The following is a 26,998-nucleotide window of genomic DNA, read 5'->3' as shown; positions in this document are numbered from 1 at the left end:
GATGTAATAATGGTCTAGGGAAAGGTTGTTCAGGATTATCGATGATGAGGCCAATGACAGGAGGTAAGTTAAGACCAATCGATTGCACCTTTAGCATTTTGCACATATACTGAACTCCGTTCTCCAACAGTGGATGCGGGTGGGTTCCACACCTGGTTATCCTGCCCGCCAGTAACCGGATTACCCAGGTACGCCTCCATCTTGGTGTTGATGCACTGCACGCTCTCCTCGCGCAGGGCACGGCTGTTCGTTGAGTACCAGCTTCCGATCTCGTTGTCCCCACGCTGGTTGAAATAGTCAATATCCGGGTCCAATGACTGCGCAATCAGCGAGCCGATGATGCTGCCGAGTGCGCCGTAGTAGGCGGCACTGGGCGCGTCCTCCATGTAGAAGGGCGGGAACAGCAGCGTGGGGGAAACGACGAGCTTAAAGCGGACAGGCTCCAAGAATGCGTTGGGTGAATGGACACTGACCTGGGTGGAAAATGCGGCATGACCATGAAACGTGACAATAGCATGGCTTTGGTGCTTCTTTCGCAGTGCAAGGCCGCAGTTCTTGCACCAGCTTGAGTATGAGGACAAAGTTGTAATTAAACGAGCCAAGTATTCGGAAGCGCCCATATACTATGGCCGGTAAGAGAGTTGACGCTGCACCGTTGCTTGAACCAAGGCAATGGACAGGGGCGGGAGAGAATTTTCTATATAAAAAAAGAACAGCGCTGGTGTTTCGTGTGTGCGTAGACTTTCGTCTTGGTGGTTTTGTTCTGCTTTCATTTGAATAACATAACAATGGAATACTACTACAGAACAAGCCTTAGAGAGCTCTGCTGCGGAAGCTATTATTGAGTAGCAGAGTTCATTCGCTTGGCAAGACAAAGAGTGAGGGGACGTAATAATATAGAGCTTATTTTTATTTTCCCTACGGTGTCTGTTGGAGAAGGCAGTGAGGCTATGAAGGGATATGCTTTGGTTTCACTGGTGTTGCTTATATAGCATTAAAGCTAAAGTATTCATGAACGCTTAACGATAAGACAACACTAGAACAAAATGAGACAAAAATTGGCGGGGCTTAGCTTTGATTATGCCTGGTAGGTTGTGAAAGCAGGTGTTTTATACTGCATATGCAGCTCCTCTAGCGAGAAGAGCGCGGCGCGCCGTGCCAAGCGGCGGCCGTTACCCGACGAGCCGAGTTGGTAGTCCGTCTCTCGCTCCTGGTATGACACTCACGCTGTGACGTCACTAAGCATGGTATGACCTCAGGGGTCATTCTAAAGGTCAAACGTGCCAAGTGGCCGCCGCTACGCGAAAGGCCGTTCTTGGGAGTAGTATTGCTTTCGCAATAAAAAACGCTCGCGTATACACGGGCTTATTTTGACGTTTGTCAGTATTACAACAGGGGTCCTCAGAAACGATTTAATAGAAGCACAATGGGACCGATCTGATCACAAAATGATACAACGCATCTCGCTTTCTCTCGGCGAAATGTAGTCACAGCGACAGGTTTACGGCAGCATTACCGCTTCATGGCAGGGATGTCATTATACGATATTTTACATATAGCTGCAGCTTTCATCTGTTATGCAAAGAGAGAATATCCACGAGCTCTTGTACCATAGTTACCATTTTAAGGTCTCTGTTCATGCGTCCTAGGTGGCTTTCTTAGTTGGAGCTCTCTTGGTGGGCCTGGCGCATTTACTACTCTTATGTCTTCGCCCCCGGGAACAGCGAGAATTCTAACAGACATGTTAAACGCCAGTATCCACGCGCAAAAGGCATTATAGCCTATCATATTTTCCATTGTTGTTGCAGATGTATGTTCGCAGCTTAAAATGATGAAGGCAGCAGTTTGCATTGAGCGTCCGTGTGTGCCAGTGCCAATGCCGCCCGCATAATGCTTCTTAGTCAAGGCATGAAAGACGGCGGTACCTGAAACAAATCGCCAACATCATCATGCGATGGCGTGTGACCCATCAGGACGGCGTCACGAAGGCGCTTCCGTCCGGCCTTGAGACCATTCAGGAGCCACACAGTAAAGGCCTGGGCATCGGTAGACGGCTTTACGTGTTTGTAGTCTCTGCGCAAGTCATCTCCTGCTTTGCTTCCAAGACCGATGAAGAAGCGTGTACTTTGAAGACGCGCCTTAGCGTGCTCCAAGGTGCTCTCATCCATCCAGAGTGCATGCACTGGCAGCGCTGCGCCTTTTACGCCACCGGTGATCGTGTCTGCCAACTCGTACTTTTGAGCCATGAAGTTTCGGAAGAAAAGGTCGGTCCAGGCTCGTGGGAGCAGACCCGATGCTTCCCTCCTGCACGCAATGCGTTTGAAGTTAAGACATGATTAATCCAACTGACGCGGGAGAGATGCTTTTCATCCATGTTAACCACAAAATTACAGTATAGCATAAATTACTGTTACTTGCTGCGATCCTATTCTCATATTTTTTTCTAGCCCAAACTATAGCAAACAGACATATGGCTTCGCACTTCAAGCGTGAGTTTCACTTTATTAGTACACATGCGACAGCCATCTCAGAACCTTCCCACCTCTGGAGCGAAATCTCTATTACACTCATCCGAACCAAACTAACGCTGAGTGTTGCCGGAGCATTGAGCGGAGTAGCAGGTGGTTAGCAACGGCGTCCCTAGCAACCGGATCTGCGTCTAGAAACAGGTGGTCGCTGCGCCGATCTCCGCGCTTCGCCGCGGCGTAGCTCCGATGGATCGCTAGACTAAGATAGTATATTGGCGTGTACTCGTCAGTGTGTTAAGCCATGATGTCGTAGTTTAATAATGAACATACTCAGTAGTAAACTTAAGAATGTCTACATTTAATAGATCAGTGGAAAGAGGAAGTTAATCCTAATTAAGGGAAGACGCGAGTCCTGAAATGAGCTTTTTTACTATTTAAGGTATTGCATTGAAATTAAGTGCAATATGTGCTTCTTCCTGTTTTCAAAAATAGTATTCTCTTCAGAATATCTCAATAAGTTTCCATATGACAGGAAAATAACTGAAGCCTAATAAGTTAAATTTTCACTGGTCGTTAAGAGAAAATCTATATTTTTTGGATTAGATTGAAATTTGGCTGTAGCCAAAGACCTGTGATCCGGAGCTATGGTAATTATATTGTTATTGAAGTACATAATCATAATAAAATGTTCAATTTTATTCCAGCGCGATAATTATAAAGTGCCGTTAGGTGACATATGGTCCACAAATTTTTAAATATTTCATTTATCTGAACAAAAGCAGCATAGCTTCTTAGATCAGTTCTTTCGGAATTCAACGGTTAAGATTAATCTAAACTGCGCCATGAAAGCATGACAAAATCTTCCTACCAATGTTGGCGAAAAACACGAAGCTGACAAAATCGCTTTTGAAATGCACGCGCCAGCCATTCGGAGGTCGTTGTAGAAGACTAAAAAACTAGCAGAAAGCGGAAGTTTTAAAAATATTGCACAGTAGAGAGTAACACCAGGCACTGGTGAAGGGGCCAAGCTCTCAAACATAACCAATATGGCGGCTATTGAAGACGCCGTCGTGGGTAGCGGTGGGTGGAAATTCCTTCCGGATTTCGCTCCGAAATCCCTATTTCTGGGCTAAGTAGGCCTGAAATATACCAATAGTTTATTAGGTGGTGATGAAATGTAGTCCTTGTAACTTTTTAGGGCTGAACTTTGCATAGTATTGATCCCGAATATGCCATTTTTGCGAAACCGAAATTTTCATATTTTTTTTTTGTCAATTTAAGGCACGCGTTTTCCATTAGGAATACTAATTAGAAAGAGTAATTACAATAATTAATCGGTTGATATGTATCTCCCTACAGCAATAGATCCCTATAGCAATAGATCTTAATTCATAAGAAAGGAGACGTCAAGGACTTGAAGAATTACAGACCAATCAGCTTATTGTCCGTTGCCTACAAGGCATTTACTAAGGTAATCGCTAATAGAATCAGGACAACCTTGGACTTTAGTCAACCAAATGATCAGGCAGGCTTTCGTAAAGGATACTCGACAATAGATCACATTCACACTATCAATCAGGTGATAGAGAAATAGATAACTACAAGCACAAAACACGTCACGTGACCTTTAGCTTGACCTTGAAAAAAATTTTGCGAAATGTCAGGACAGCAATGGGTGAACGGATGACGTCAGATACGGTATTACGCAATGTAAGTCACGTGACTTAGCATGGCATCGATCTGCGATTGGAAATAGATGGAATAACGTTCTGTCCTAGCCTTGGCACGACGCGAGTTTCCCAATTAATTAAAAATGTCGAGAGCTTCAGCTCACGTGAATTGTCGCTGCATTGAGAAGAGGTACCTGAAACAATTTTGTCCTTAGCCGCGGTGGCTCAGCGGTAAGGCGCTCGGCTATCGAGCCAGAGTAACAGGATTCGAACCCGACCGCGGCGGCCGCGTTTCCATGGAGGTGAAACTCAAGAGGCTTCCTTGCGCTGTGCGATGTCAGTGCGCGTTAAAGATCCCCAGGTGGTCGAAATAATTCCGGAGACTTCCACTACGGCACCTCTTTCTCTCTTTCTTCTTCTTTCACTCCTACTTTCTTTCCTTCCCTTACGGCGCGGTTCAGGTGTCCGCCGAGATATGTGAGACAGGTACTGCGCCATTTCCTTTCCTCAAAAACCAATTTACCAATTTACCTAGCCTCAAAAATTTTTCAAGTCCACTTTAAAACTGCTGAATCTCCCTACTGCAGAATGCATTTCCTTCTTTGACAGCCATGGAGGAAGTAATAAATAATGCACCTGGCACGACAATTTTTGCAAAGAATTTAAAATGCCGGCGCTTCAGCCAAGTAAATTGTTGCTGAGTTGAGAAGAGGTACCTGAAGTAATTTTGACCTTATCCTCACAAATATTTTCACTGCACTTGAAAACTGCTCAATCTCCATAATGCAGAATGCATTTCCTTCTGTGACAGCTTTGGATGTACTAATAAATAATGCAACTAATGTGCAATGGTCAAGAGGAGCTCCGTTCAGGTGGTCGCTTAGGAGGTGGTGGTGGTGGTGTGACATTTTTTATTCGAACATCCTTATTGTTAGGCGTTCAGTACATCCTGGGCCAAGGCGACGAGGGCACGTTGCAGTCTCAGATCCAGGGAGGTGAGCCAGATGGGCCACGGTGAGGGTGGGGGGAAAGGATAGGCGGGGGACTGGAAGGCTGCGTGGCACTGTGTAAGGCAGTGTTCTATGTCTGCATATGTGTGTGTACAGTTAGGGCACTGAGATGTGGAAGTGTACCGGTATCGGTAAAGTTTGGCTGATGTATGTAGGAGATTAAACTGTATTCGGCGAAGAATGCGAGCTTCACGGATCGATAAGGATGGGTGCGGTGGTGGTAAATCAGCTAAATCCATTTTTTGCTGCGCGTAGTATTCGTCGACAGTGCGTTTGTAATCCGTGACCGCCTGCTCCGTCGGTGGGCTCGTCCATGGGATCCCCGGCGCCCGGTGTATAGTTTCGCAGGCAAGCTGGTGAGCCAGCTCATTACCGGGGATGCCCATGTGACCAGGGATCCACCGAAGGGTCACCGGTCGTGGGCTTAATGCTAACAGGGCGGCATCTAAGGCCGATCGAGTAGGGAAAGGGAGGGCTCTTTCATGGAAGGCACGCAGAGCTGCCTGCGAGTCTGTATAGAGAACGTATTGGGGGGCGGGGGGTAGGGTGGCAAAGTGTGTGATGGCATCGGCGATCCCGTGTATTTCTAGGGCGAGCGTGGAGGGTGGGGAGGTGTATGGACCGGTTGTGTGAGTGCTGGTTGTAGAGAGGGAAGGGTGGAGGAAGAAGGCTGCTGCGGAGCCCGCGGTTTCCGTGAGACAGGCGTCTGTGTAGGCCACCGCCGCAGCGTCCAAAGGTGGCTTGTGGTTGTATGCGTATGCCTGGCGGCGGCCTGCGTGTGTGTGTGCGGACATGTTGCGAGGAATGGGTGCGAGGCGGAGGTTAGGGGGATAGATCGGAGACTGCGGTGGGTCTGGGAAAGAGATGGGTGTGTAGGGAGTCTGGGAAAGTATCCACCGTCCAGCTGGTGTGCTGGACAGGCGGATGATTTGTCTCTCCCGGTGCAGGTTAAGGAGGGCTTGAAGAGGGTGGAAGAGGCCTGTTCTGTACAGGGTGTCTGTAGAAGCCTGAGGAGGGAGTCCTAGTGTTGCTTTATATAGTGTATTGAGGGCCCGGGTTAGTTTGTCTTGTTGTGTACTTGTAAGTGGGCAGTAAGGTATGTAGTACAGGAATTTGTTCAGAGCCAGCGCTTGAGCAAGGCGGCTGGCGTGTGTCTTGGAGAGGTCGGCATGTTTTAAAACTACGCGGCGCAGTAAGTGTGTTACTGAGTGGCATGTGCGTATGGACTGATTGATGGAAGAGGTGAAAGTGTTGGAGTTGAGTGGCATACCCAGGATGCGACAAGATTCGACGCGGGGGATGTGCGGTCCGGCAAGGGTGAGGGAGATGGAGGGGTTCATCATCCGTTGATATTTACTGTGTGTTATGAGTAAAAGTTCTGATTTCTCCGGAGCGGGTTGCAGGCCCGCTTGGGAGAGGTGTGAGGAAATGGTGTTAAGTGCATGTTGGAGTGTGGTTTGGACCTCTCCCGGTGAGCCAGCGGTGACCCACAAGGTGAGATCGTCTGCATAGAAAACGAAATGAAGGTTGGGAATATCAGCTAAGGCCCGGGCGAGTGGGACCATGCCTAGGTTAAAGAGGATGGGAGAGAGGACGGCACCTTGTGGAGTGCCACATGGGAAGTGAGGCGGGCAAGCACCATGTGCTCCATGAGCTTGCCCGCGCAGGAGGTAAGGGAAATAGGAAGGAGGTTATTGATGCTGGAGGGTTATTGGGTTTCGGTATGAATGAGACCAGGGACGATGTCCAGTCCACTGGCAGGGTGCCAGAGGTCCAGGCGTCGTTGATGACATTAAGAAGAAATTTGTTGGCTTCGGGGGGAAGGTTCTTGAGAGTTTTGTATGTGATTTTGTCTGCACCGGGGGCAGAGTGTGTGTTACAGCGCGCGAGTGCTGTGTCAAGTTCTGTGTGCGTGAAGGGGATGTCTAGTGCGGGAAGGGCTGGACCATGATATGGTGAGTTTAAAGAGGATTGTGAGGGTGGGAAATAAAGTTGTTGGAGGTCAGTGAAAACCTCTGTTGGAGTATGGGAGGCGAAGAGGCGTTCAAGAGTGGGTGTGGGATGAGGTTGAGGTCCGAGAAGGGAGCGGAGAATGTACCAGGATGATTTTTGATGTAAAATTCCGTCTAAGCGGTCGCATGTTCGTGCCCAGTGTTCGGTGTCGAGTGTCTTGCAGTGGGAGATAATGTCGTTGCGGATTGATTGTATTCTGTCGCGGAGCTGTGTGTTGTGTGGTTGTGTAGCAAATGTGCGTTGGAGACGTTTGCTCCGCTTCCACAATCGTAGAAGGTGAGGATCACGGTTGTCACGGGGAGTAGGATTAGAAATTTCACGTGTTGCCCGTGACTGGGTGTTTCTGAGATCATCGACCCATGAAGCGTAGTCGGAGGGGTTAGATGTGGGTGGGGGTAAGAACCGGCGAAAGTCTGACCACGAAGTGTGTCGCACCTTCGCTCTGCATCGGGGGTGTTGTGTGGGTATGTTGATGACAAGGATGGAATGGTCGCTAAGTAGGTCTGTGTCAGTATTGTGCCAAGTAACATGTGGAATGCATAGAGCGAAGGTCAGGTCGGGTGTGGTGTCTCTGTGATAGGAGGAACCCTGTCTAGTGGGGCGTAAAAAGTCATTCAGCAAAGAGCAGTGTCGAGAGTATATATGATCGTGGAGCAAACGCCCTGCTTTTTGTGTGGTTGTGTAGCCCCACTGTGTGTGTGGTGCATTGAAGTCGCCTGCCACAAGGAGCGGGGAAGTGATGGTTTGGAGGAAGTCGAAAAGGTGGGGTAGAGGGGAATGCTGTTTTGGGGGGTTGTAGAAGTTAACGAGAATGGTAGGAGGGGATGTAGGTGCAAGGAAGAGCTCGACGGCAACTAGATGCTGTGCGAGTATATCAGGAATTTGGAGGACTGAGAATTTGAGGTCTCTTCGGATAAAACGTAGCTCTTTCTTCTTTAATTGATTCATGCTGCTCCTCGGTCATCGCGCTTACCGAGACTTGGTTAAATGACATGGTTCCTGATGAGGTCATTTTCGCCTGTGACTCCGAATTCAACATATTTCGTTGTGACCGCACGGGCCGTAGAGGTGGCGGTGTTCTTCTGGCTGTCAATAAAGTGCTCACTGCTGTGCCTATCGAGGTCACGTCGTACATAGAATCGGTATGGGTTCGGTTGAGTTGTGGTCCCACGGTCGCCATCATTGGCGTCATTTACCGCCCTCCGGACATGAATTCTTCATTCGCAAGTCAGTTTTCTAATTTACTAAGCAATCTTACTTGTCGTTTCCCGAATTCAAGCTTACTTTTACTTGGTGACTTTAACTTTCCGGCTATTAACTGGTCGTCTTTAACAGCTTCTGCCAATGATCCCGAAGCTCAGGCTTTCCTCCAGTCCTCTCTCGATTTCTCTTTGCAACAACTTATTTCTGAACCTACGCGTCGTTCCGCCACTACAGCCAATATTCTCGATCTTATCTTGACAAGTGATCCTTACCTTTGCTCCAACATTGCGCTCTTAGAAGGCCTTTCCGACCATTCCATAATCACGGGTAACCTGAATTTTGTGCCCCATAAAAAGGTAACTCGTACTAAACAAATAAGGTGCTACAACCGAGCAAACTTCGGCGAAATAAACGCTCAGTTGTCAGTCTTTGCTGATCATTTTCTTCACGATTTTTCGTCACGCTCCGTGTTAACGAACTGGAACCTGTTCAGCGTGAAACTGGCTACTCTCATTGACAGATTCATACCCGTCATCAGTATCCCTTGCACTAACACAGCGCCTTGGTTTGATAGGCATCTACGTCGCCTTAATAACAAGAAAAAGCGCCTTTACAGACAAGCCGACAAGAACAGACACTCCGAATCTTGGCAACGGTACAAACTATGTGATAAGGAATATCAGTCTGAGTTGATATCTGCACGTAGGCACTTCTTCACACACGATCTACCGGCAATGCTAACAAACAATCCACGGAAGTTCTGGCAGATAATAAACCCCGCTAATCATCCTGACATTACTCTTACTAACGCGGAAGGCAGCAGTGTTCCAGTGGCCGAATGCGCCGAACTTTTCAATAACGCATTCACATCCGTTTTTACCCGTGAAGATCTCTCTCTACCTCCTATTTCTGTCAGCACTTCTAATACATCAATGTCCGAAATATTTATCAGTGAGACCGGTATCTTATCCTTACTAGGGAAGCTTAAAACAACATCAGCATCAGATCACCTTGGCTTTAATAACAAAATACTCAAAAATTCATCTGATGGTATTCATCGCATCTTGTCCGCTATTTTTTCACAATATCATCAGGCGTGATTCCGCTGGACTGGCGCCTAGCTAAAGTTGTGCCAATTTTCAAGTCTGGCGATCGTTCCTCACCACTAAATTACCGACCCATTTCATTAACTAGGACTGTTTGCAAACTTCTTGAACACGTAATTCACTCGCAGGTAATTAACTATCTTGAAGAACATAACATTATCTTTAAATATCAACATGGGTTCCGTAAAGGCTACTCTTGCGAAACGCAACTTGCCGGATTCATTCAAGACATACATTCATCGATTGATGCTGGCATTCAAGTAGACTCCATATTTCTTGATTTTTCTAAAGCTTTCGACAGAGTACCACACAACCGGTTATTAATGAAACTAGCACTGCTTAATATTAACCCTCTTGTCATTGCATGGGTTAAAGATTTTCTCTTTTCCAGGTCTCAATTTACAACTGTCAATAACCACAATTCGTCTTTCAGCCAAGTACACTCTGGCGTCCCACAAGGAAGTGTGCTTGGCCCCTTACTTTTCCTAATATTTATCAACGATTTACCGGATTCCATTTCTTCCCATATCAGACTTTTTGCTGATGATTGTGTAATTTATCGCAAAATTTATTCTAACACCGATTGCCAATCCCTTCAATCTGACCTGGATTCAGTAACAGCATGGTGCTCAACCTGGCTTATGCAACTTAATCATTCAAAAACTAAATTGATGTCTTTTACTAACCGAATGTCTCGAATTGAAACAGCATACTCCTTAAATAATACCTCACTCGAGCTAGTCACCACGTATAAGTACTTAGGACTTCACCTTCATTCAGACTTAGCATGGAACCACCATATTAACCTTATGCTTGCATCTGCTAATCGGTCATTAGGTCTCTCAAAACATAACCTAAAGCATGCTCCTCCTCACTTCCGTGCTCATGCCTATACCACTCTAATTCGACATAAAATTGAATATGCCTCAGCTATTTGGGACCCTTACCAATCTTACCTAATAAATAGCCGCCACGGTGGCTAAGTGGCTATGGTGCTCGGCTGCTGACCCAAAAGACGCGGGTTCGATATCGGCCGCGGCGGCTAGAATTTCTTTGGAGGAGAAATTCTTGAGGCTCGTGTACTGTGCGATGTCAGTGCACGTTAAAGAACCCCAGGTGGTCGAAATTTCCGGAGCCCTTCACTACGGCGTCTCTCATAGCCTTAGTCGCTTTGGGACGTTAAACCCCACAAAACCAAACCAACTTACCTAATAAATAACATTGAATCATTGCAGAACCGCGCCGTTCGTTTTATTTACTCCGATTATTCACGTAACACCAGCGTCACAGCCTTAAAGAAACGCGCAGGTCTCCAGGATTTATGTCTCCGCCGTAAAATTGCACGACTGTCACTTTTTCATAAACTTTATCATCATCCATCACTTCATAACTTTTTTCTTTGCCTACTTCGATTTTTGACCGCCGCGATCATCCCTTTAAAGTTAGACGTTTCACGTGCAGAACATTTATCTATGCGCATTCATTCTTACCACGCACAATATCTGACTGGAACACTCTGCCTTCACATATCGCAACCACCACTGATCCTGATAAATATTTTAAACTTATATCTTCAATAACTACTGCTTGACCCTTCGCATACATTGTTATTTTATTTGTTCATGGCTTCCTTTTTTGCAGGGTTTGCGACTAAAAAGATTCATTGTATTAGTGTTCTGTTTGTATAATTTTAATAATGCAGTAATCTTCGTTCTTTGCCGCGCTGCCATTCTTTTGATTCTTTTGCTTACTTATATGTCATGCAAAGTGTCTTATTTGTGCTTTTGATTGATTCTTTTGCTTACTTATTTCATCCAGTGTGTCTTATTTGTGCTTTTGTTGTTTGTTTTATATTTGTGGTTTTTCCTTTTATTCTGTTCAATTGCCTGTGCCCCCCCCCTATGTAATACCCTCTCGAGGGCCTTTAGGGGTATTCTGTATAAATAAATAAATATGTTGAGACCAGCGGTGTTCGATCCGTAGAACTCGCATGAATCGCTTTGTATCCCGGGAGGGTGCGTTCGCCTCTGGTTTCCTGGAGTAGGAGACCAGAGGGGGGGTGTGGAAGGTGAGGAGATGCTGGGAAAGGGGCGCACGTGCCGTGCGGATGCATCGGCAGTTCCACTGGAGAATGCTATGGAATGGGGGGCGTGCCATAGTCTGATATGTCCTCTGGGTGGGGGCTTTGAGGACGGCCACAGGGCTTTTTCTTTTTGGAGTGGGGAGTCACATGGAGAGGAGAGGGCTGTAAGTGTGTGCTGAATTTGTTCTATGAGTTCCGCCTGCTTGGCGGCGGCGTTGGAGAGTGTAGTGACTAGAGCTGTGAGCTGAGTTATCTGCAGTGTCTGTGCCTGTATTTGTTGTTCCAGGGCCTCTTGGCCTTGTGGTATGGTGTCAAAGAGGGAGGCGAGGTGGTTCATGCGTGTCTCAAGGGCCTGCATGTCAAGTTGAAGCTTGGCTAGGGTATCGGGTTTATCGGGTTGTTGTGGGGGGGTAACGGAGTGTGCTGGTGCGGGTTGGGGAGTTGAGGGAGTGGGAAGTGGCCCACCTGAATGCTGTCGCGAGGCTGGTGGTTCTTGGCTCAGGACACTGGCGGCATCCGTACTGGAGGATGGGCTCCGGGTGGAAGTAGGCTCTTGGAGTCGGCTTGGTGCGGCAGTGTTGGGCGTCAGGGAGCATTGTGCTGGTGGCCGTGGAGGTCCTTGCAGGATATCTGCATAGGTCTCGGTGGTGGCAGTGTGAATGGTGAAGGGAAGATGCCTGCCAGGGGAGTGGTTTGGAGTGGTTGCGGGGGTTTCAGGGCTGTTGCCCGACAGATGGCTTGGTGGTTGGTCACGTGGTTTCGCCTTTATAGAGGGCTGTGCTTGGGCTTGATCCTGCTGCTTGCGGACCGGGCAGGTGTCGGCGAAGGTAACGTGGTCCTTTTGGCAGTGCAAGCACCAGGGCGCACAGGGATGGGTAGCGTTCGGGTGGACAAGGGTGGTCGTACAGGTAGGACAGAGGGCTTGGGTGGAAGGGCATTGGAACTGTCTGTGCCCATACTGAAGGCAGCGAAGGCAGCACAATGCCCGGGGACGGTGTGGGTAGCAGCGGTACGCTATTTGTTCGAAGTAGATAGTTCGTGGGACGGTGCGGCCCTCAAACGTAACCAGGACAGTGTTTGTGAATCCCATCATTCGTACACCGATAATAGTGTGGGTCCGGGAAGAGATGCCAGCCAGGAGTTGGAGTGGGTGAGCCCGCTGCGGTCGATCCGGAATATTCCGCGGGCTGAGTTTGCGGGGGTGAGTTCGTACGGGGTTAGATGGTGAGTAGTGGAACTAGGAAGCGATGAGACGCCGGTTTCCGTTGAGACGCCGGGGCCCGATGAGCCGCCGAAGACCGCTGAGACGCTGGAGACTGATGAAACACCGAGAAGGCGTTTCGCAGTGTCGTTAGAGTTAGTCCGAAGAATTATAAGCCTTTGGTCCAAACGGGTGAGGACAGTAATTTCGGCGCGTGCGTGGTCAGCGAGGTGTGCGGCAGTCGTGATAAGGCGGAAGATATGACGCACCGGTGCAGCAATGAGTGAGGCAGGGAGATGAAAGCCAATCGAGATGAGCGCGTGTCGATGGCGGGGTGGCTCGGGAAGCTTGCGGGTTCTACGGCCGCGCATAACTGTGGTGAATGGGCTATGGTCATCAACGTCTTGAAGTGGAGTCATCTTGGGCAGCAATGCAGGAGTAGGCAAGGCTTGTGGTGAGGCTGGAAACGTGACCGGCGCAACGCCGTCTTCGGCGAGTTCCATCACCTGCATAGGTTGTGGCGTGGCGGACGCGGCGTCGGTGGTAGGCTTACCGTGGCGTCTGCCGCTTCATACTTTCAAAAGAGCGCTCCGTGTTGAAAAAAAAGGTCTGATTCCGTAAGTATTAGTGTTGGGTGAAAGCTGCGAACTTGCTGGGAACGATGTTGAAGATATTTTGGGGCGATAGGCAAAAATCCCAGCCAGTTGGGGCAGATGAGAGGGAGCTCGATGTGAGGCGGTCTGCATCCGCTAGGCGCCGGCGAGAGAGCATGCGTGCTACGAGGCCGCGGCTGTGGCACACTTTGTGCTGTAGGGAGCAGCGTAAGGTAATCGACAGAGATGACGATGATGATGGCAATGAACTCCAAGTTTACGCATCAGTTATTATTACCAACTGCTTCTAGTCATCCAGCTAACGTCATGTAAGCGCTGTGAACGACGCATAAACTACTTTTGGGTAGAGACGGTAGAGTGGGCTTTATGAAGATAAAAATTTCGGCTCAAAAATATCATTTATTCTGTTATTATATGATTCAAAATGGCAGCACAATTCTGCAGTTTCGTTAACATTGGGTCCTAATGCAGTTGTCACAGTGACTGAATATTCAGTATTCTCAAACTGAATAATTGCTTCGAGATAAGATTTAACTTTTTCAGATGTCCTTTTGATAGCACAGGCACATTGCTCTTATGTAAGATCAGTCGCGCTCAGATATAAGTCAAGACATTTTTGGCAGTTTCCTATAGTTTCGTTCAAAATGTGTCTGCGGGAGCAGCGTTAATATGCGTTATTCATCATCAACAAAGAATCGTACTGCACATGACTACGGCTGCACTCAAATGACAGTTCTGCTTGATTCCGTAGTTGGTTTAGTCCTTTAAAATAAGGGCTACTATCTATGCTGGGAAGTGAGACAGACACGTCGAAGGCCAGTTTCCGTTCATGCAGAGTAAATACATCAAGATAAAAATTGCTTGGGTTCAATGTAGCCTGTTCAATAAAACCATCAGTTCCGCAAGCAGCAATCGTAGAGGCTTTGTGCAGCAGTGAGCTGGTCTGAACAATTTAGTGTACATAGGCATGTAGTCTCCTGACCACATCTCGTTACCGCGAGTAAGAGGTTCTATACCAACAGCAATACAAGATGCCAATACATAGTACGTGCAGATTTAGCCCCGTGTTATCTCTTTGGGCAACATTTTCTTGACACAGGTATGTCGATTAGTTCAGACTGATTCAAATACTGCTGGTGCATAATGTGGCATGAGAGGTTACTGCACATATTGGGACGCTTTGGGACAAGCCGAGAATAACCACGACAAGCAACCATGTGAAATAAACATAGGAAATTACTCTAACAAGGCCTGCACCGCGTTTTACGGCAGCGTTGGCATGGATCCAGGAGAAAGTTTCTTCCTTTGCTTGTTTTGCAAAAGGCACGAAATATGCTGGATCGTTAAACAGGATTTAAATTGCAGCTTTTGTCGCTAGGAAGCAAATTTTGAAGGGCCCGAGACAGTCTTTTCCGCATGAATGACAGGGGATAGGCTGCATCGCCATCCGCTTTCGGCAGAGACTCCATTTGTTCTGTTTGGGTGCAGCTGTTGCTACACTGTAAACAAAAATATACCCAAAAGGGAGTAAAAAGGGTGGCCGCCACCCTTTTAACTCCATTTGTGAAAACATTTACTCCATGAGTGGGGAGTAAAAAGGTGGACTGTCCTCCATTTTACTCACATGAGGGAATAAGGGAGTAAAAATGAGGATTTACCAGAATTTACTCCAGTCTAGAAAGGGAGTTAATTGTGCCAAATACTCCATGAGAGCAGAAATGGAGTAAAAAAACACCAGTTTGCGCAATCCGCCCCGCCACCTAGCGTCTCGTCTGCTTCTGGTCAGTCGTCTGATAACGGCGGTGAGTGAAGACCGCTTGGTTACCATCGTCGCCGGATCTCTGCTGACTTCTGCTCCTTGAGGGGCGCTAGCTGCGGCACAAGATATCAGCTTGTCGCCGTTTTCCGCTACAGTACGGTACATAATTTAATTGCTCCTGTGAAGCCTCCAGTGCTCTAACCATACCTAACTTTCCTTGGTTTGTGTCGCCACCCCGTTACAGCCCCCGCTTAGGCCTAATTCTCACAGGCTTTTTTGAGTGTGGTCCTCGCAATGTGTTGCGGCAGATTATGTGTTGCATGAACATGAAACTGTGATAGAACATAGTTACAACGCTGAGCTCTTGATTGAGCTCATGAGGCCACATTTTTCCTCAGCCATGTTTAAAATCCAAGCCTTAATGAAGTGACAATGAAAGCAAACACTGCCATTCCAAACTACCATCAGGTGTATTTTCATCTTTTCTGCTCTGGTTTTGGGTCAAATATAGCGTGGTGCATGACCGTCAAAACTACCCAGCGTCTCCTTTTCAGTTTTGAACTACTGATTATAAGGTTACATCCCTTTATCTACGAACATGGGCAACGAAACGAGCTCGTACAGCAAAAGGAGACGACAAGCAGAAGACTCCTGCCGCGTACGCCGCCGCTGGGCTAGCAGACGGCGGAAAGAATGCGTGACGCGGGGTCACATTAGGGCAGCGCAGTTTCGCAAGTTGGGTTGCCGGCGGCCCGCAGAGCTGCTGCCCGTTTCCGCCGCTGTCACTGCTGTAAGAGTGAGCCTGAATGAGGATAAATAAACATGACGCCATTTCTGGGCTTGATTTCTGTGGGTAGTAAAAAATTTACTCCCTTTTCACTCCAAAACAACTCCCTTTATACTCCAAAATAACTCCATTATATAAGGGAGTAAATAGAAAACACCATATATATGGAGTAAAAAAAAACCTACTTTTGGGTGTGCGTTAGAGGACAAGCCATTTACTCCCTTTTGGGTGTTTTTTTGCTAACAGTGTATTTTGCTTTGCTGAGGGTGAAAGATGCAGCCAACTTCTAAGTGTAATTTTTTTCTCCTACAAAGGAGTCTTTCGCAGCTGAAAAAAGTACGGATGTAGCCAGAAGGAACTTTTCAATACATTTTTACTAAGAACAAATATGCGATACAGTTGCTCCAAGTGTATGTATAACTGAACGTCAAGCCTGAACGACCAGTGAAAAGAACACCTAAGATACATACCGGAAATGGTTCTCTCTCAGAGGAACGAAAAACAAACAGTCGCTTTGAGTGCAGCAATAACAGTCCACAGAAACGAAGGAACACGAAGCTCAAGATGCTAATCTACTAGATGGCGTCTGTGTAGCTGTTGTTCCAAAAATTAGTTCACAAAAATATATAAGCACAAAATATCTAAATGAGTCCTCCCTCTACGTTAACCTGGTATACAATATACAAATTGGACGCTGCTGTGGTTACTGGCCTGCCCCTGCAGGTACAGGGCTTCTTTCCGTGGATGCGCAATATCGATGTCATTTACCATGAAGCGAGCACGTCATCTTGGAATTATTGCGCCGACTCCTGTGTCAATACCTGCTAGTCCTTTTCTTTCCTACTGTTGACCGTTGACGTCCTAGTTCCACAATAAAATCTCGTGTACACGAAAATGTTCCTACCAAAATATCAAAAAGAAAAAAGGAACAGCCAATTCCGTTCGATGCTCGCATAGAAGCGAATGTATTTCATATGTAGTTTTTCACGAGTGTCAGTTTACTACGGGTGTAATGAAACTCCGATTGAATTAACTGAACAGTTTAACACAGCTGCGACATGAATTGACCGCACGTAACCTGGTCATCCGAGCGACGCTCAAAACATGCTGAAAAAAATGTCCCGGCTCAAGCGGGGTCAGCAGAGAGCGTTTGTCTAGACAATAGGCCACGTTCGGCGCGCGCATGACTCTAGCGCTGCTTTTGCCGAAAACCGCTACCTGGCTTCAGCACCTTGGAAAGAAAGCTAAGCATTCTAAATTCGCCCTTCTCTGTCCTGTACGGCATTATAGATCCCAAACCCATTTGGAAGGCACTGAAGCTCACACATGCCGCGGAAGAAACAGGCTCGCAATGACAAGGCTGACATATTCGAATGGCCTACGTGTATTCAATCAATCAATCAATCAATCAATCAATCAATCAATCAATCAATCAATCAATCAATCAATCAATCAATCAAATCAATCAATCAATCAATCAATCAGCCTTTTATTTTCTCTATATTAGAGAATGAGACAGGACTAAAAGCTCGGAAGCTTGACAGAGGTCCTGCCCTCTTTTTTCACGTTGGCATTGCATCAGACAAGCGGCAATAAATTCTGCGCTATACATTACAGCACAAAAAAAAGATAACGCACCTTGGAAAAAAAAAGCAAAAAGTACCCACACAAAAATACATGCAGGGTCATCACAGAAATTTGTTCAGAAAAAATTTCTTATTAACAGTATTTGAATGCTGGAAAGGATCAAACATTTCTTTGTTTAAGTTATTTAATAGCACTGGCAGCGTATACGAGACAGATTATTCTGAGTAGTATGCTCTAGGTGTAGGAACTAGCGACATTTATTTATTTCTGGTTTGTGGAATATGGGTGTTTTTTGCAAGTTCTGCCAAATTAACAATATCATTTTTATTGCTGCGCGAAGCACTTTGAAGCTCGTTAAAAGTTTGTATTCGTGTAAAGCGAACTCTGGGAGGATTTCATGTTTTAAAAAGACGCCACTCGTAGAGAAAAAATAATGAACACCAGCAATGCATCTCACAGCTCTTTTTTGGAGAAGATGCAACATCGTCATGTTCGTGATACCACTGGTACCCCAAACGATAATACAGTATTGTAAGAGAGGTAGAATTAGAGTTATACACCAACAGCCTAATTTTGACAGGAAGAATGGTGCGCAGGCACGACATAACTCCGATAGCTGAAGATATTTTGAATCTGCTATAATCAAAATGATCATTCCAAGTGTTCTGAAAACATGACACCAAGGATTTTGACAGAATCCACTATCTCCACAGGATCACGGTTTAAACATACATTCAATGGCCAAAACAATACCTTCCCTATCGGCAAGTACAACACTATTTTAGTCTTTTTAGGATTAATGTTCAGAAAATTTGCTTTTGGCCATATATTTAATGCATCAATTGTTCTACTTGCTTTTTCTTCAATATCATCTTCTGATTTCCCGGAAATGAACATTGAAGTATCATCGGCGTAGGATACAAATGTACTATCAGATTCACAATGAAAATATCATTTAGATAAATTTAAAATAAAAGCGGACCCGACATGCTTTCCTGGGGAACTCCAGTGTAGATATTCTGTACTGAGGACAAGGAGCTTTTAATGTCTACATCCTGTGTTTTATGGGAGAGGTATGATTCCATTAAGTCTAGTGCTTTTCCGCGGATACCGTAGGTTTCCATCTTATGTAAGAGAATTTTGTGAATTAATAAATCAAACGCTTTTGTGAAATCTATGTCAATTCCTGCAACTAGCTCCTTATTTTGAAATTTATCTATTATTATTTATTTTTGTGTAAGTAGCGCTGTATCTATACATCGATTCTTTCAAAAACCGTGCTGAAAGTCAAGGAGGAGATCATGCTTGTTAAAATGAGAGGACTCTACCATGTACTAACTTCTCTATACCTTTAGAGAATACCGGTAATATAGATATACGGCGGTAATTTTGGATCAGATTTGTCGCCACTTTTAAAAACTGGTATCACTCTAGCAGTTTGGAGTTCTTTCGGAAATACAGCGGTAGATAATATTAAATTTTAAATGTGCGTAATGGCTGGGCATATAAGGTGAAGAACATGTTTAATGGGTGCTATTTGGAGAACACTTTTGTCCACTTATTTGCTTTAATTGTGCTCATACACGAAAAAATAGATTCCACTCTGGAAGGCATGACCGTACACTAGACACCTGCTATGTTGTCCTCCGGATACATAGCCACATGTAAGCCCAGAGGCATGTGAAAGTTGGAATCAAGGAACCTCTATAAGGAAAAATCCGCTGCAACGAAGAACCTGTGAGGCACCCTCGATTTCTTGATAACGATGTTCCCCTGTATTTTGCTTCGAACGTTGTTCATGCCTCTGATAAGGTATAGCTGTTTTCACACTGCAAATGGGAATAAAAAATTTCTTACCTGCAGGCCGCGACACGGACACCGAATGCCTGCTTGGCCGTCACGTTGTATATCTCGGCCAGGTTGGATGTTGACAATGGGAGCAGCCTCTCGATCAAGAGATACCGGACGAGATTCACCAGCCTAGCGGCACCCTCTTCCCGCCAGAAGTAAGTAAAAAAGTGAAGCTGCATCGGCGTGTCGACCACGAACAATGACTCCATCGTGAAGTATCCCTCCACGGGGACAGCGGTGTTGCTGATGTTCAGCAAATCCTTGGGCTCCATCAAATCCAGCATGTGGTCCTTAGCTTTGGCGAACTGGAAGTAATAGGGGGCTGTTTCCTGTGGCGTGATTGGCGATATCCTTTTTAGGAGGTTAGCCATGGAGGACTGCACAGCGACGGCCAGATGGTGGAACCTGAAGGGAAGCGATGCGCCTTGCTTACCTGGGAGTGTTTCTGGGAGAAATTTGCGGCATCCGTTACAAGGCACTCAGCCGGTATGCATCAGTGCATCTTCCCCTTTCAGACTTTATTTTTTCATCGTGTACCTCCTATTACGCTGGCCAGGCATACGGATGTATATACAACGCTCGATGGGAGAAAGATCGGCTTCCTCAGTAATATGAAAATACATCAATAGAGTATTCCTCCGCAATTGTGGGATAATATCATGTAGGTTCCTAGTGAACATTTTTATGCGTTAGTTCCCAGTGGTTTCCATCAGTCCATTGCGGTTTTATTTTTCTAGTTTCTTTTAACACTGCGGGATTGTAAGATGTATTCGTTACTTGAAAGATGTCTGGTTGTTCGTTTGAATATTATATCAGTTTTCCAAGCCAGTGATCCACGAATGTTTATCTTCTTCACACAGAGCTGCAGTGCAGTAATACTGATAGCATTACTATTCAGCTGGTGGCAGCGTGTCTAGCTAGCTCTTTCAAGTTAAACTCCAAGGTTTCGAAATACTTCACTATTGAATCTAATGGTTAAAGAAATGTTGAAATCATCTGGATGACAAAGGATATAGTTTTGTCTATAGTCCTCCGTTAAAAGAAAGCCTCATTACGACCAGTGGACTGTCCGGGTGATTCATACTATTCATACCGCGTGTAGCCATAAATAAACAAGGTAATGGAACTAAAATGTACGCTCTTGAATTTGTGCCAAATACGAATGGCGCAACAAAAAAACTCCGCCGCGTTGGCTAGTGGGTAAGGCGCTCGGCTGCCGATCCGGAGTATCCGGGTTCGAACCGACCGCGGCGGCCACGTTTCGATGGAGGCGGAACGCAAAAGGCGCCCGTGTGCAGTGCGGTGCCAGTGCATGTACAAGATCCCCAGGTGGTCTAAATTATTCTGGAGACCTCCACTACGGCACATGTTTCTTCTTTTCTTCTTTCAATCCCTCCTTCATTCCTTCCCTTACGGCGTGGCTCAGGGGTACACCGAGATATATAAGACATTTACTGCGTCATTTCCTTTTCTCAAAAACCTGTTTTCAATTTCATTTCCACAAAATAACAGTGTGAGTAACTAAGCCGTCTTTCTTCTTTTGCGAATGACGGAGCAGTGAAATCTACACTACTGCGGCATCGTTAAGATGTTTTGTGTTCCAGTGTAGAGAATGAAGAGGTGGAGCTTGTCGAAATGGGGAGCGAACAGTGTTTTGAATCAAATTTTCTCGCTAGTATAGAGAACGCAAGGGTATACTGTTCTGCACATGAGATCAAAATGTATTTCTCTAGCCACTGGGCTTGTTTGCTGCCAATCTCTTAACATCATCAGGGCCCTTTCTGCCTTGAAATACATCTATATAAGCGCATGCATCTACAATGGCAATGCTACTTTTCAATAATGACAATCTTCCAAGTGGCATTTCTAAAATGACCATGCGACTATTGTTGCAGCACCTGCTAAGGGTGCCGTTGTGCGCCACAGCTCGTAGGGAGTCTTCGATGACATCTGCGGTACGGTGGACCGGCGGCTCCGGAATCCGAAGCCGGATGTGCAATTCCAGTTTGTTGGCGGCCGTCTCCTCCCGGGAGGGGGACAAGTAGGCATGCAGGAGCACTGGTAGGTTGATGTTCAGAGACGTCCGCAGAAGCATCTGCAGCAAAGTGATGTCATCAGCGCCATGCAGCAAGTTCAGCCCACGTGCAATGAAAACAAGGCTGATATTTTCTTAACAGAGAAGGCTGTGATTATGATCACTGGAGTATAAAATCTTCGAAACATGCCGCCCTGTGGCGGGATAAACTTAGGCAACGGTAGATGAAGTAAAGGGCTCTGGTCCCATAGTAGCAAAGCATTTTTGCACAACGTCTAACGGAGCCAACGCTGCCAAGATAGCGTACATTGATAAATTCCTAACAGCGCCGACAGCACGAGCAACTTCAATATCACCCTAATTGTTGTGCCAGAGCTGGATACGGATGTTTTGAGCCACATGAGCGTAATGGCCGCTTACCGCTCGTCCTGAAAAATTCCCCATGTAGTAGTAGTAGTAAAAGACCTTCATTCGACCATAATTTATAGGCCGAGCATGTCGACCGCCTGGGCGACCAGAAGTCGCTGTTCTTCCTCCCCCTCCGCGCCTAAACAGTCGAACCATGGGGTGATGGATAGAGAGGGTGGGGCTAGGAACCCGACTGCTGAGCAGCCGGGCAATAGAAGAGGCAATGGGCCAGTTCCGCATAGATGCAGGGGCAGTTTGGACAGGAAGGGTCCGATCGATAGCGATAGAGAGAGAGGTGGGACGGGGTGATAACGGCATTCATTTGGATGTGCCGAATAAGGCGAGACTCCGGCACCGTGAGTGATGGACGAGGGGGAGGGTAAAGGCGTTTGTCGAGGCGGAGCTCAAGGTAAACCTCTTTTATGGTGCGGAGAAGGGTGAGTCTCCCACCGTCCTCCAAGGGCTTGGGCCGGAAGGGGTCAACGGTGCCCGGAAAAGTGTGTCGTGGGCGAGCTGATGGGCCAGCTCATTGCCGTCAATCCCAGAATGCCCAGGGACCCAGCGGAGTAAAATGATAGAAGGGTGCAGTGCGAAGGCCGCTCGTTCGACCTCCTGTTGGAGAGAAGGGGTCAGCGTGCGTTTGTGTATGCGGTGTACACCGACTTGTGAGTCTGAATAGAGTGTGTACTCTTGGAAAGAGGGAAGGAGGGCAAATGACTGGAGGGCATGAGCAATGGCGAAGACCTCGAGAGACAATGCGTCTGGAGGGTGTAGATACGGCTCGCTGGTGCGGGTTTCAGGAGCTGGGAGGTGTGGATGGTACAAGGAGCCACGAAGGAGGTATCCATGTAGGCTACACCCTGGATATCAGAGAGGGGGAATGCGGCAGCATGACGACGACCGGCGTGCAGGACGGGGGACATGTTGGTCGGAAGGGGAAGGATACGAAGATTGGGAGAGTGGGGGTGGGAATAGGAGAGGTAAATGGGGAGATTGGAATGGGCGAGATACCCGCTTGAGTCAGTAACCACTGACCCTCACGGTTAAGGGAAAGCCGGGCAAGCTGCGAGTCACGATGGAGACTGAGAAGCGAACGAAGAGGATGGAACAGGCCTGTGGCAAAGAGCTTAGCGGTAGAGGTAGTGATAGGAAGGTTGAGAGCTGCCTTGTAGAGGCCCACAAAGGCAGTCTCGAGAGCGTTACGTTGAGTCTGAGTGAAGGAAGCGCAGGGGCAAAGTACAAGACCTTGTTGAGGGCCAGCGCGTGGGCAATTCCGCACGCGTTAGCCTCGTGTAGACCTGAGCGTTGAGTGGCCACGTGCAGCAGGAGGTGAGTTACCGAGTGGCAGGTGGTGACAGCGCTGTAGAGGGCTTGCACATTCTTGGCCGCATGCAATGGTTTGGTTTGGTTTGTCGGGGTTTAACGTTCCATAGCGACTGAGGCTATGAGGGACGCCGTAGTGAAGGGCTCCGGAAATTTTGACCAACTGGGGTTCTTTAACGTGCACTGACATCGCACAGTACACGGGCCTCTAGAATTTCGCCTTCATCGAAATTCAGCCGCCGCGGCCGGGATCGAACCCGCGTTGGGATGCCAAGAACTTTGAACTATGTGACGACAGGAATGGGAGAGCCAGAGAGGTGGAGAGAGACGAAGTGGTTGTGTGAGCGCTGGTACGAGGAATGGTTGAGAAGGAGAAGCTCCGATTTCTAAGGAGCAGGAGAGAGGCCAGCGGTGGTGAGAAAGGAGTCGATGACATCTAGGCCAGGTTGCAGGGTGTCCTGTGCGTGACCGGGAGAGCCAGATGAACACCAGAGAGTGATATCATCGGCGTAAAATATAAGATGCATGTCGGGAATTTTAGCTAGCTGGGAGGCGAGAGGGGCCATAGGCATATTGAAAAGGGTAGGAGAAAGAACAGCACCTTGAGGAGTGCCACGGGTGAGGTGGTGTGGGTAAGACAAGTGGGTGTCTGCTCATTGATAAAAAACAATGGCATGTGTTCGAATACGTCGACATGTAAAAGGCACCACAGCAACTTTGCGAGTTCAAGAGAGAACCTGCAGCAGTCGTTTCCAGAAAGGAGAATTTCATTAATAAAGAAGATTGGCGTCTGTTCGAATACGATGACCTGTAAAAGGCACCACTGCAACCACTGCAACTTTGCCAGTTCAAGAGAGAACCGGCAGCGGTAGTTTCCAGAAAGGAGAATTTCATTCATAAAGAACAATAATGTCTGTTCGAAAACGACGACATGTAAAAGGAACTAAAGCAACTTTAGGAGTTAGAGAACCTGCAGCAGTCGTTTCCAGAAAGGAGAATTTCATTCATAAAGAACAATGACGTCTGTTCGAATGTGACGACATGTAAAAAGGACCACAGCTACTACACGAGTTCAAAAGAGAACCTGCAGCACTTGTTTCCAGAACGGAGAATTTCATTCATAAAGAACAATGGCGTCTGTTAAAATACGACGACATTTAAAAGGGACCGCAGCAACTTTTCGAGTTGAGTAGAGAAATGGCAGCAGTCGTTTCCAGAAAAGAGAATATCGGTTAGAAAGCACGATGACGTCTGTTCGAATACGACGATATGTAAAAGGTATCACAGCTACTTTACGTGTTCAAGAAAAAACCTGCGGCAGAAGTTTCCAGAAAGGAGAACTTCGTTTAAAGGGAACAATTACGTCTGTTCGAATGTGATGACATGTAAAAGGGACCGCAGCCACGATACGAGTTAAAGAGAGAACCTGCAGGCGTCGTTTTCAGAAAGGATAAATTTGTTTATAAAGAACAATGGCGTCTGTTAGAATACGACGATATGTAAAAGTGACGGCAGCAAGTTTACGAGCTCAAGAGAGGACCTGCAGCAATCGTTTCCAGCCAAGAGAATTTCGTTTTAAAGAACAACGACGTCAGTTCGAATATGACGACATATAAATGTGACCGCAGCAACTTTACTACTTCTTGAGAAAACCTGCAGCAGTAGTTTGCAGCAAGGAGAATTTCATTTATAGAGAACCATGACGTCTGTTCCGATACAATGCCATGTAAAATCGACCGCAGCAACTTTACGTGCTCACGAGAAAACCGGCAGCAGTCGTTTCGAGAAAGGAGAATTGGTTTAAAGATAACAATGCCGTCTGTTCGAATATGACATCCCTTAGCAAAAACTAATACGTTTGGAATATACGGAGGTCTATTTAAAATGTATTTTAAACATATTTTGTATTCATGAATGCACTAAAAATATGTAGGAAATACGTTTCTGAAATTTCATGCTTGGTATTCGAAATATATTTTTAAAATGTGCCAAAAATACCTCACTTAAAGCATACTTCGAGCACTTTTCAAATACATGAAAAAATATGCATGCAGTTTTAGCATCTTGTCAGTGTATTAAAAGTGTATTTTCGAAAATATGAAATTAATTCATCTAAAGTATACTTCAATTCTAGAAAACGGGCAGCGCTTGTAAACGTATATGTATGCAGTTTTAGCATCTTGTCAATGTATTAAAACTGAACTTTCGTAAATATGAAATTAATTCATCCGAAATATATTTCAATCCTAACAAACGGGCAGTCCTTTTAAACGTCTTTGCACACTTCTAGCTGCCATGAACAGTCGAGTGCTCGAAATCGTGTTTCGGGAAATGGCATTTGCGTGTCGTCAGTGTATTTGAAGTGTACTTCCGTAAATACGTAATTAATTCGTCCAAAGAACACTGAAATTCTAGCGAATTGGCAGTCCGCATTAGCATATTTGCAGCGCACTACAAGCTGTCGTTGAACAATCTAATGCTCAAAATCGAGTTTCGGGACATCGCATTTTGGTGCTGGCCATCTATTTAAAGTGTACTTTCGTAAATACGCAATTAATCCGTCTGAAGTATATTTAAATTCTAACAAATGGGTTGTCCGCGTAAACATATTTGCATTACACTTCAAGCTACCGTGGAACAATCTAGGGCTCGAAATGACGTTTCAGCGAAGAGTGAAAACTTTCCCTTTCTTGTCATCCTTTCGTTTATGGTAACTTCTAGCAGGAAGGTGATCACCACTTATACCCCTGTTTAACGGGCACTTCGAATGCCTTCCAGCCGAATGTCATCTAACGATGCTACACGTGTTCTGTCTAAGGGAGTGCTTGAAGATAATATTACGCCAATGAATATTAACCGCGTCAGCATGAAATTTCCCCGGGAGTGCGCCGATGAGGACGACTGCACTCATACTGTTGTTTACATCGCTTGTTTACATAACATAAAACGCAATCTGCGCTTTGGTTCTAATAAACAATCTGTTTTCTTTTTTACTGGTTGTACTCGTGATTGTTTACGCAGTGCTACAATGTGTGGGAAGCGATGATGCGATCGCACGCCTGAGAAAGCCGGGTTGTTGGCATCGCGCAGGACTGGCGCTTCTCGCTTCTTGTCCCGGCTTTCTCCGACGTGACCAGTACTTTTTTTTTAAACTACTTTATCCAGAAGTATGTATGGCGACTGTTCGCTTTAACTGAAACGGCCTAACTTGTTATCCACAAGCTAGCGACGGCGACGACTGCTGCTGGCCGTAAAGCACGGCTCGGCAGTCTGGGTCACACCGGCGATACCCGTTCATCGTACGCGTGCCCTGCGATGTAAGCAATAGTTGATTTCAGGTCACTGTTGCCAAAACTACACCTGGTGACCATTTGCATTCGCTAAAGCTTGTGATTCGCTCTTCACAACCGCCGAAATCACAGATCCAACCCTGCGAACTCGCTGGGCCTAGTCGTCGCGGAAGGGAACAGAGCCGTAGTCGATTGAAACTGATTTGGCAAGCGCTTATCGCTGGTGAGTGTTCAGGTATGCACACGTGAAATATAGCCGTTCGTTTCGCTCATTTAGAAGTGCGAGCATACACACACCGCCGCCTCATCACCGTGCTCTCGCTCAGCCGCCGACAAGGCTGACCGTCCGCCGACCGGATTCGTCTGTGTCGTTGGCCTGAAAAACGTGTCCCTCTAGAATCATATTATAGTAAACTAGATATTTCACTATAATTACATGCTGTTGTTCAGCGTGATATATACTGTCATTGTCGGACTAGTGTGACCGCCGTCGTCGTCGTCGCTGTACACTGAAAACGAGCTGAGGCTTTCGAATGCGCTTCGAAAGTGTCGTGCAGCACCGCGGCAGTCCATCGAGTCCGAATGTCATT

At 46.6% G+C, this 26,998-nt stretch overlaps 1 protein-coding gene across 1 annotated transcript in view; it reads right to left on the bottom strand.

The window, feature by feature from the left end:
• The window catches only part of LOC149328386 (endothelin-converting enzyme 2-like), a 74,873-nt gene that overhangs the window by 4,117 nt on the left and 43,758 nt on the right, over positions 1–26,998 (bottom strand). Inside the window, exons 5-8 of the mRNA XM_089558982.1 lie at positions 21,251–21,447; positions 19,359–19,757; positions 1,926–2,304; positions 153–473 (exon numbers count right to left, since the gene is read on the bottom strand). Coding sequence (XP_089415108.1) covers positions 153–473; positions 1,926–2,304; positions 19,359–19,757; positions 21,251–21,447 — 1,296 coding nt within the window. The remainder of the gene's footprint in view (positions 1–152; positions 474–1,925; positions 2,305–19,358; positions 19,758–21,250; positions 21,448–26,998) is intronic.

Source organism: Amblyomma mixtum, chromosome 9, assembly GCF_055824585.1.
Source record: "Amblyomma mixtum isolate Tamu chromosome 9, ASM5582458v1, whole genome shotgun sequence".
NCBI lineage: Eukaryota > Metazoa > Arthropoda > Arachnida > Ixodida > Ixodidae > Amblyomma > Amblyomma mixtum.
The sequence above is the reverse complement of the archived record's forward strand: the minus strand, read 5'-3'. Positions and strand labels throughout refer to the sequence as shown.